The 11,495-nt window shown below is 35.2% G+C and overlaps 1 protein-coding gene across 3 annotated transcripts in view; it reads right to left on the bottom strand.

Moving 5' to 3' along the window:
- Positions 1-360: 360 nt before the first annotated feature.
- Positions 361-11,495, bottom strand: part of LOC106060354 (polyadenylate-binding protein-interacting protein 1-like) — a 35,886-nt gene continuing 24,751 nt past the window's right edge. For 2 of the 3 annotated variants that reach the window (XM_013218196.2, XM_013218211.2), the window contains 6 exons: positions 7,888-8,013; positions 4,493-4,605; positions 3,996-4,113; positions 3,573-3,778; positions 2,958-3,117; positions 361-2,589 (listed from right to left, as the gene is read on the bottom strand). In XM_013218196.2, the coding sequence (XP_013073650.1) occupies positions 2,449-2,589; positions 2,958-3,117; positions 3,573-3,778; positions 3,996-4,113; positions 4,493-4,605; positions 7,888-8,013 (864 nt within the window). In that variant the 3' untranslated portion in view covers positions 361-2,448. The remainder of the gene's footprint in view (positions 2,590-2,957; positions 3,118-3,572; positions 3,779-3,995; positions 4,114-4,492; positions 4,606-7,887; positions 8,014-11,495) is intronic. The other variant, XM_013218203.2, reaches the window with a different exon arrangement.

The following is an 11,495-nucleotide window of genomic DNA, read 5'->3' as shown; positions in this document are numbered from 1 at the left end:
TATATTATCAAATTGTCTGCAAATTATCTGACCTGTTCCTAAACTAATGCAATTTGGTAAATAATTTATATAAATTAAAAATAGTAGACCTATGACGTTCATTGAGGTACAACCGAGTTTATTATTATTGGTGTTAATTTAGAGCCATTGATTTTTAGTTTGTTCTCTCCCCATCAGAAAAATCCTGAATCCATTGATGTAATAAACCATCAGTGCCAAAATATTTAAATTTATTTAGCGAGTTATGATGGTGAACTTTGTGAAATGTCTTAGAAACTCTAATAAGCATCTATTTAGAAGTAGAACAAAGTCTCCTATTCTTAGTTTAAGCATTGGACACAAATAGCAAAGTCTATCAAAAATATTTCGATTGGTTTATTTCATCACGGTACATACATGTGGACAAATTGTTTTCATTAAATGAACATCAAACTAAAAAGCACAGAATATGGCAACTATTTCTTAACATTTCCCCAATTCAATCAATTCATCTGGCATAAAAAGAAACAATACAATCAAAGTCAACAGAACTATATTAGCAAAGACCAAGCTGGGACAGTAAGTAGGAGCTTTGTGTAGTTCAAAATAGACATTTGTGTTTTCAAGAGTTCTAATCTAGTTAGAAAGCCTGAAGACTAAGGAAAGACTTTCAGTTCCAAATGTACACAGACTGAATCAGAAACACCATCCAGGACAGCCTCATCAATGCCCAAGCAACTTTCATTGATGTACAAGAAATGCATAAACTTACACAGAAAAAAAAAATTTGAAACAGAATTTGATTCTCTTGACATGCACACACACACACACAGTGATATAGGGCTAGAAAACAAAGGGGAGATGAGTTGAAACAGAACATTGATGACCTTCTGTCAGTAAGAACAAGTTAACTTCCATCTAAAGCATGATAATCTTTAGGGTCTAGGTCTAAACTTAGTACAAGAGCAGTTCTATCTTCCCCATTGACTTTAACAAGTGTGCAGTTCCAAAATAGAGGACAACACAACAGAGGACTTCAGAACAACAGCAATGCAGTAGATTTTGTTTTGACATTCTGTTTGATCATGAAATACAATTAAAAAGGATTGAACTAAAGAAGAAAAAAAAAATTAAATGCAATAGTAATGTGAACACTGATCTCGAGCATTCAGAGCAACAAGCAATAACTGTGACATTGAAGACTTCATGGATACATGGATTTTCAGTTTTTTGGGTTTTTTTTTTTTCTGTTTAGTACTTTTTTTTTTGTTTTTTCCTTTTTTTTTTTTTTTTTTGCATTTGCATTAAGAAAAATTGTTGAGAATGATATAACTGTCAGAATCTAAACACTTCCATAACAATGAGTAAAATATCACAGTAAAGCTCTTAGCCTGATTGTTAGTTGACTTTAGTTATAGAAACACCAAATCAACATTCATATAACATTTGCTACTTGGACAAGAGACAATGTGTTCATTTTACCAATTTCTTATTACTATCATGCTTCTGATTACGATATTAATTATAAACCATTCACAAAATGTGTGATATTTTGTTTTACCTACAAACATATTTTGTCATAAAAAGAAATACTAGAATTTTATTTTCGCCTCAAAGGCTCATATATGCTTGTGAACTTTTAAGAGGCATACTTTTCTGAACTCTTGGAATGTGACTGATAGCCAACTTTAGATTTGAACAAAAAAAAAGTTTTTCCCTCAATTTTTTTTCCTTGCACATGCAGACAAACACAAAGTATTGTTAAGACTAGAATTTTGAAGGGAATCATCACTCAGCAAATACTATGAAATAAAATAATTCAATCTTACTAAAAACAATAATATCTCATTTGCAGTCTAAACATTATACCACCAGCACTTAAAACATGGTTTTTGATATCTCAATATTCTAAATAACTAAAGTTTCAATATTCTAAAGAACTAAAGTATCTAGATCACATGACTTGTCTCCTATATAGTGAGTTGGTTCAGCAGAACAATGAATGCTAGATGTCTTTTCTTTTTATGTACCTCACATGTTCTAATGTTCTGTGTGAAATTTAACTCCATAAGTACATAGCATGATATCAGCAGCATTGACACAAAGCACACATTCTACAGGGCATCTCCTTACCTCCTCCCTAGATGTAGAAACAAAGTACAACCAACAGCTTATTCTCTTAAAAACATACATCTGTAACTTCTACAAGCTAACCAGACTCAGAGAAATCTGGAATAACTTCAGCATCTACTGGAATCCTATTCCAGAGGTCATATTTGGAAGCTGTTTCTACAGTCGTAGTCCCCCCCCCCCCCTCCATTCCCCTGTTCCCCTAGGCCAGTATGACGGTATTTAAAAAAAAAAGACTTGGACAATGATGTTATAGGCTTATTGTTTGGGGGCACCCTGTAGAGATGGCTCCAAGGGGAGAGAATATCAGTTGAGCATAAGATAAAAATAACAATAAGTCTATGTAGGTCTGTGATAATATGAATCTCCATACTGTTGCTGGTGAGGATGCTGGTCTGGAGTTTGCTGATTAGGCGGCAGCTGCATGTGTGGAGGCATGGCATTTGGTGGCGGCTGGCTGATGTAAAAGTTTGGTGAACTCTAAAAACAAAAAATGAATGAGAAAAATACTAAGTGGAATAAAAACAAACATTATGAATAAGTAACACTTTTTTTTTTAATATAAGAATCTTGTATGCTGTTTATCTAGGTCTAGTACATTAGTCCTAACTACTAACTATTAATTTGACCAAGTCTAGATTTGTATCAACAAAATAGTATTTTATATATTCTGAGTAGATTTACACATGCACTTCACAGGAATTTGGTTATTATGAGCAAAGTTATCACTTTTACAAAAAGTCATTAGCTCAATAAAGGGGGGTATTGTCCTATTTGTTTTTCTTACTGACTCAAATTAGTTTACTGCAAACAATGAACTAATGTCTTGAACTAATATCTTGTGTTACCTGAAACATCATTGAAGGGTGTATTAAAGGCTGTGGCTGGAGCGGAAGACTTGGCTGATTAGATTGATATCCTTGAATGTAATTACTCTGTTCTTGAAGAAACTCTTCATAGGCTGCTTCCACTTCATCCCCCATGTCCCCATCATCCACAACTTCCTCTCTAAACAAGATTATAGAGAATATGAAATGATTATTTCACAAGACAATCTACACAATGATCAGCATTTTGTATTATTTTGAAACAATAGTTTATTTGAATCACAAGCATAAAAAAAAATGCCCCCATACAAAACATTTCCATATTTAATGGTCATGGTCAGAATTTCAGTTTTAGGGTGGCCTTTCAATGTTAGCTAGATCTCAAATGATGATACTGGGTTTAAGACTGGTTGGTATGTTAGGTTTTTGACAATAATAGTGATAAAATCAAATCTTAAAGCACTGTTTTATGAATGTTTATGAAGTGATTTAGCATCCAAAAGTGTTTCCTAATAAAGAATCCAAGTTTGATTTAGCATCCAAGTGTTTATTGAAGTGATTTAGCGTCCATGTGTTTATGAAGTGATTCAGCATCCATGTGTTTATGAAGTGCATACATTCCCTGTCAATACTTACAAGTGATTATAAGACTCGTACCCTGTGTCATTAAAAAATGTTTCTTGTTCTGTAGCCAAGGCTTCTTGCTCAGCTTGCCATTCAAGAAATGCAGCTTCTTCCTCCTCATTAAGCACATAAGCACCATCATCAGTCTCATCTTCAGGCAAGACAATATCCGCCCTACTGCAAACAGCACCATTATTATAAAACACTGGTTCCTGTGCCTGAAACACAAGAGAAGTAGTATTAAACATTCACACATTTATGTGCATTCATAAATGTACAATACATACTATACAATTACAATTCTCTAAATAAACAAAATTGAGTAACTGCTCTTTTTAGTAACCAGGCAGACACAAAACATGAAAATTAATGTCAAGAACTTTTATGCAACGCTGTAAAATAAAAAACAAAACATGTTTCTGCTGACTATATTACCTGAAAATTATTTGGATCACTTTGAAAATGACAAGGCTTTTTGGGAGGTGAACTGACAGTCCGGTTCCAATCTTTGTTTTGAAGATCTATAACACTGCTGACAAGAAATCTTGTATTCCTAGAACATAAGAAAATACTAATATAATAACTCAAAAAATGCATCAATAAAAAAAAATGTTTTCTTTATAGCATTGTTAATAATATAAAAAGTCAACTAATCCTAAAAAGTTTAGGTCCTATCTCTTTAGTGGACACTTGGGGAAATTCAAACTCAGGCCCCCTTGATAGATAGTCAAGCAGTTAGTGCAAATCTGCCACACATCCAACATTGAGTTGGCACTAAAGGCATACCACTTACTGCAGCAACAATGCAGTTTACTGTCACAGAATGAGATGTATAATTGTAATGGAGATTGCTTACATCTGTCAGAGAAGTAAAGGGAATGAATCATATCAACAATTTATGGTAATTACTCTAAAGTATTAGAACAACTCACTCTGCCAATCCTGGATGAGATATCAAGCCATTCATCTTTGCAAAAATGTCTTCAAACATCAAACACTGATTTGGTATGGATTTCACAATGTCTTCCATCAAAGCTCCAGACAACTACAAAATGAAATACAATACTAAATGTTCGGTGAAGTTACAAATACAGAAAGTGGAGAGAAAGAAGTGAATATACATTTTGTGCTCTGTTTTCTTGTGTGTATCTTCAGTTGTGAAACTAGATTTAGTGGATACTTTGTCCTCATATATTTTCCCTATAAATAAGCCATTTCTGTATCACTCTTGGCTTGTGAGAAATGACATTTAAGTAACTTTGACAAGGTTCTTAGCACTTCATTTATATATAGAAAGAAGTAAAGAAGTCAGTTGAAAGCATAATGTGTCCAGCGGCAAGTTATGATTTGTTAAGATTACTTTTATTCTGGGAAATAAGCATAATAATATAGTGATATATATATATATAAAAATGTCATTGTCATGGTTGAGAGACGTGAGTTTCCCCTGCCACAAGGTGAGAACCAGCAGATCAGCTGAAGGAGATGGAAGTGACATAAAGGAGGGTGTAGATTGAAGTGGATTGAAAGAATGATGGGGTTGGACTGAGCTGAGAAACTTTTTAAACATTATTCAAAACTAAGCTAAACAACAAAAAGTTATTTGTAGGACATGCTTACTAGAAAAATGATTATTAATGAAAATCTTACATGTATTTTCGTTATCATTTATGTATAGAATGTGAATTGAATATTAAAGGTATCACTGTGACACTTCTAGATCTTAGTCTTAAGCATAATCTTGGATATTTCTCTTTTGACTAGGATCTAGATTTAAAATCATTACAAGCTTTCAGTTTGAATTTTTTTATAATGAAAAAACAACAACTGATGTAACTCTAAAGAATCATGTACAAGCCTTACAAAGAATTGAAAACAAGACTTTTTTTGTTGGAATTGGTAAAAGTTGCTCAGAGGCAATACAGGGTTGAGATTTTAGGATTTTTTTTTAAGGAGGAAATGTATGATGTATATATATATATATATATATATATATATATATATGTGTGTGTGTGTTTTTCCAGCCCGTTTGTGTGATACATTGTAAAACATACACAAAACTATGCATTTATCAAATTAATTATTGTTATTTGATTTTGGAAATAATAAATATCTTGTCAACATCCAACCCAGAACAGAAAAATCGTCATCAGCTGTGGTAAGACCACAGAAAATGCAATGAAAGTTATCTTTTAATCAAGTAACAACTTGACTGTCATCCCAAAACTTCAAGCAACCACTTTTTTTTTTCAAAGATTTATTAAAGAACATTACAACTAGTTGCTTTTCTATTTTTTTTAAATAAGAAACATTCTTAGAGATGCTTTTATAATGTTTATTCTCTGTGGTGGACATGTACATTTTTAGCTCCTATGTGTACCTTATAGGTACTAGAGTCATGGTGTGAATTGGAGGTAATGTTTTATTCTTTTATTAACTGTGCTTAAATCCTACTTAAAAAACAGAGCTTTTATTAATATAGGCCTACTGGCCTATTTGTATGTTTAGTTGACATTTTCTTACTAAATAATGGCTTTTGGATTGGGGGAGGGGGGTTATTAAACCTATTAGGTTTTTTTTTTCATGCACAATTTCTTTTTGAACAATGTAGCTTCTCTGGCTTTTGCGCGAATTATCTTCACAGAATCTACCATAAATCTTTTCACGGCTGTGTGTGATCTCTTCACTAGATTCTAGTGATTTAGCGCAAATCTAGAATCTAGCGTAATCTATACATTAGAAGTATCGAGATATTAAAATTATATTTTCATGTTAGGTGTGAATTATCTTCACTAGATCTAACTTAGATATAAATCTAGATACTATTTCTAGCAGACCTGCCTACCAAAAAGTCAGAATGCGTAACGCTGATGGTCAAAATGCGTATTTTGGCACCAGAATGCGTAACACTTACGCGATCCACTATTTTGTCATATATATATATATTAGATCTAGATGTCATGATTAGATCTAAAATCTAAATCTAAATCAATACGACAAAAGAGATGATATCTAGACTAGATCTGGATCTATGTGATGTCTATATAATGAATATAATCTACTCTAGATCTATTCCTGTATAACAAGTTATCTAGATTCTAGATCTAGACTAGATATCTACAATGTCACTCAATGTGTTTTGAATCGATAGCACTTCAATATTTTTTCCTATACAAATGAATACGGGAATCGGGGATTCAACATAATTAATTTCTACTAATGAACTTACAAAAAAAAAAAAAAAAAAAAAAAAAAAAAAAAGTCACGTTGTTGTATCAGCTAACTGATGGTACCAACCTGCCACTCCCTCACTCTTGCGTTCTTCATTTCTAGACTAAATCTAATTGCTTTTAAGAACCAATCAACGTATAGATCTGGACACAATGTGTCCCCCCCCCCCCCCCCCAACAAACAGGATGTCTTAGCGTGACCTCCGTGACCGCTCGTAAGCTAGTCAAGAGAGGGTAAAAAAAAAAGATACGAAATGCGTAACGTGACGGGTTAAATGTGTATTTGCATATTGGCTGTCATTTTTCGGAGATTTTGCGCAACGGTAGACAGAACTGTTCTAGATAGATGATTTACAGAATTTCCACGCGAAGTCACTCTTACTGTTACAACAAGATGATTTTAGGTGAAGGAGGGCACGGAGGGAGGTAGCCTAACCATTAGGCTGATTTCTCTAATTTTAGACAATAGTCACTACAGACTAGATCTATCGCGCGTCTTCAGTTGTAACAACAAAAGAAACAACCATTTCTACACTGCCTTCAGAAATATAATGCTAGGTGAAATGCTTGCTTGAGCCAAGGCAATCTTCAATCACAAGGTCGCTCTTCACAAGTGGGTGAAAGGCGTTGTAGACACATCACTGGTCAGCTCATTAACACAGCCAGCCCATAACGCCATGCGATCAGAATGCCTAGTTACACTGTTGTTTTTTCCTTTACATTTTTAGCAAGAAATGAACAAAATTTAAAAAAAAATATATTGGGTAAAAAATTTAGGAGAGTGGACAAAATTTTAGGAGCGCTACGAACCCTGGCAATAACAACTTAGATGCTTTTAAAAAGAAATTGTCAGCCAGTTCCTAGAACAATATAGAATCTTAACTGGATGAAAATGTTTAAGAGTTACAGAAACATTTTAAGACAATTCAAGCCGATATGTAGAATATGAAAATTTAAGAAGACATTTTTTTTTTAAAAGAAAACTATGATTTCTGAGCTTACACCCCCACTCACCCCTTTAAATTTTTATTTTTTTTAAAGTTCCATTCAAATAAAAGATGTTATTCAATGAGTTTTGGAAAAGAAGCGAAACTGACCTTCAATAGTTGACATGAACACTTGACATTGGCATCTGTAGGACTTCCTAACAATGTCTGCACAAAATCCATAAGTATTTTGGGTAGGTAATGTATTCTTTGAGTTCCACCACCTTCTAATTCTGTCTAGAAAAGATATAAAACTGGAGCATTTTTTTTTCTTAATCAGTAATAAAATAAAGCTTTATTCATTCCATACATTCAATGGTAGTTAATAAATATTTTAAAATTGCAATTAGCTTCCAGCTGACTCGTATAATAAAGAGTTGGTATTATTAAGGCTCATTACAAGCATCTTTCAGTAACTGACCCTGACCCCAACCACTCATGAATATCTCCCTTAACTGGCCAATAATATATGTATTATTTAGTAGTCACATTCTTTGGAGTGCTTTCTGGATATGGGTCTAATCATTCGACAAATTCTGCTTATAAATCTCTAAACGGTGTCCTGCAAACAATTCATCCTTAGCCTGAATGTAGAGCTACTGTTTAGTTAATAACTGCATCATTTCAATTTAAGTATGTTGTCCATTATCTGATACACTGCAGGGGAAATTTATGAACAGTTTTCTATTCTTGTGTAGTGGCCTAGTTTAGTTTAGAGAGTATGTTAGTTTGTAGATAACTATATTGTGTATTGTTTTGTAGGGAATTATGATGTTGATGTTGCAGAATAGAGGGCAAAGTGGCTAGGGCTTACAGAAGGTTGAATAGTGATAGAGATGGATAAGTATCATAAGTATTGACGGATAGAGAGACAAGACAAGCATCCCATTTGTAAATAAATGCATCAGTTGAAGTATGCAGAAGTTTTGATTAAGTCTTATCTTGTTAATTGTAATGTCCTTTGACTAGTTTAGACTGGTTGAGTGAAATAGTGTTGAATTTGCACAGCACACAAGATCCTAGCCAAGACATGAGACACTTAACTGTACCACTAATACATAGTACTGCAATGTTGCAAACAATGCTGCCACAGTTTGAGGTACTGTTGGTTCAATGTTGACTCTCACCAGTCTAAAAAATCATATTCAGTTCTATAACACTTGTGTAACTTTTAATGTTATCCATCATTCATGGCTTTACTACATTTACTAAAACTATAGGCTCAAAAAAAAAAAAAGAAAAAAATAATTAAAAAATTTAAAAAAGTAAACATCTAGCATGTTGTGAACATATTCTCATGATGCCCTACTATCACTTGTAAACAGAAGGAAAAAAAAAAGAAATTATGCTCCATGTTCGAATGGAGACATGGATAATATTCAACTCAAGTGATACTGTCCTGCAGGGATTTTAAGACTAGGACATAATTCTGAAAGAAGGAAGAGTTTAGAAGGCAAAAAGTGCCCTTTCAAACCTTGCAGTACATTGGGACACATGATGTAAAGTACATTTTTTTTCTATGGTCAGCACAATGACAGACTGCCTTTACTTTCCCAAACTTATGTCAGGTATCTGAGTTGTGTAGACAGGGATGTCCTAAAAAATACAGAAATTCTAAATTCCTGTCTTCACCAGATTTTTTTTTAACTTGTGAATGAATCATCAAGCACTTTATCACTTTCCCCATCATGTACCCAACTGGACTAAGAAATGTTCCCTTTAGCCAATGTCAGTGTGATGAAATACATCCTCTCAATACAGAACTGACCAGTGCGGAACTAACCCCCCCCTCTTAACCACTAGTTAGCATTGTATAGCCCCTTTTTACACTAAACCGACCAGGGTAGAACACAAGCATTCTATTACACCAAGGTTAGATCCACCCCCAAATTATAGGCCATAAACACACATCCCAAGTTACACCCAGATGTCGAAACAAACGTACGCAGCCGTTAAGTTCAGGAACATTAAAATTGAAAGTTGCGCCCCAAACGCCGAAACAAAAGCAGGCAACCGTAAAGTCCCGGGACATTAAATTTTGGTGTCCACGTACATCCCTTTGAGTCGACGCTTCTAGCGCCCAGGGCTATTCAAATCGTTCTCGTCCGCTGTACCATCGAGCGATGGTCCAGCCTGATAATTGTTGCATGGTTCCGCTTTCATCTTCCTTCGACCCCCCCTCCCCCGGGTCGCGGGTTAAAGAAGTCAGGTGAAAGAGCCCCAAATGAAAAGATTGGTCCAATTTAACAATTCTAAACTCCAAAAGACTCGCGGGTCATTGGATTGTCACTACTCTTAACGTACCGCTCGGGAACCTATAAAAGCCGGAGACGAAAGTTTCAGGTTAATGCCATTCTAGATCGGAATCACTGAGAAGTCAGAAGACTCTCAAGTCAACGATTCATTTGGGAACTTGTGTAAGGCAAGGCGGGTGAGTTGGAAAAACTTTATCATCATTATTTAGTGTGTCTTCGCCTGTAACATTTATGTTCATGTATCATTACCATGTTAACACTTGTTTGCTTCCAAATATTATATTTGTAAATCTCTATGAATATGTGTTTCTCATTTACTCGTCAATGTTGACTGTACTCCCAACGGTGGACATCCACCTTACAATTTAGTTAATCCTAATGTCTATTTGTGCATTTGTTATCTATTCATACCCATATTCATCTGGACCTACTCACGTCTAGATCATTTTCTTAACTGTGCATATGTACCCGTATATGCGCACATATATATATATATATATATACATTATAATTATGCTTGTTTTTGTTATGCACATACTGTGCTGTTACCATGCACCCTTAGACCCGAGAATCAGTCTCGCGTGTCTACCCCACTATTTTCGGCCTGCATGGTTATGTGCCCTTTTCTACCCCCCCCCCCCTTTTCATCTTGTCACAGTCCTCTGGCCATACGCGACCACGGACTTGTTTACCTGTAGGTCAATGAGGCCACAGGGGCTACAACCCTGTAATACGGTCCCCCTGTTTCCCTCCTCATTTATGCCCCTGCCTTGTACATTAATATGTGTATTCGTAATATTTTTATTATATCATTTGTATATCAATTATTATCAGACTTAGTGAAATGTTGTTAACATGTATCTTAGTTAGTCTGAGGGAGACGCTCCTATCAAGGATGCGCCCCTCGCCAACCAGCCTGTATGGTTTAATAATTCAGGCTCCTCTCATGTCTCATTTCATAGCCTCCTACACCAGGGCTGGTGTGTTTTGTTGCCTGAAGGCAGTCCTCAGCGGCTCTCCACACATTCCCGTTGAGGGTGAGTCACTCATCGCCCTCGACCAGAACTGAAGGCATTCCAGGCTAAAGTCCCAGGACCAGTCTACAACTACCGCAGGAGTAAGCCCACCGAGTGGCATCCTCATATTCCTCACACTAGCGCCTGCCTACCTGCAGGGCACCAGCAACTGGCTACAACACAACGGAGCTTCAACTTATCCCACCCCGAAGGAGAACCTTGCATAACAGATAAGTGAGAGACAGCCGAATAAGCAAACCATACACGAATCTTTATGAGCAATATCCCAGTGATGATATTATCTTAAACGTTATCATAAAATCCTAAATCTTCCTGTACATCCCCCCCCCCCCCTCACTCACTGATTGTATTTCTTCTTAATTAATCTTTATTAAATGTTCGTTCTTCCATAAGATCAATGAGCTTTGCGTTTTGCTTGTGCCTGTCT

This window comes from Biomphalaria glabrata, chromosome 5, assembly GCF_947242115.1.
Source record: "Biomphalaria glabrata chromosome 5, xgBioGlab47.1, whole genome shotgun sequence".
NCBI lineage: Eukaryota > Metazoa > Mollusca > Gastropoda > Planorbidae > Biomphalaria > Biomphalaria glabrata.
This window is presented reverse-complemented; position numbering and strand designations above follow the sequence as displayed.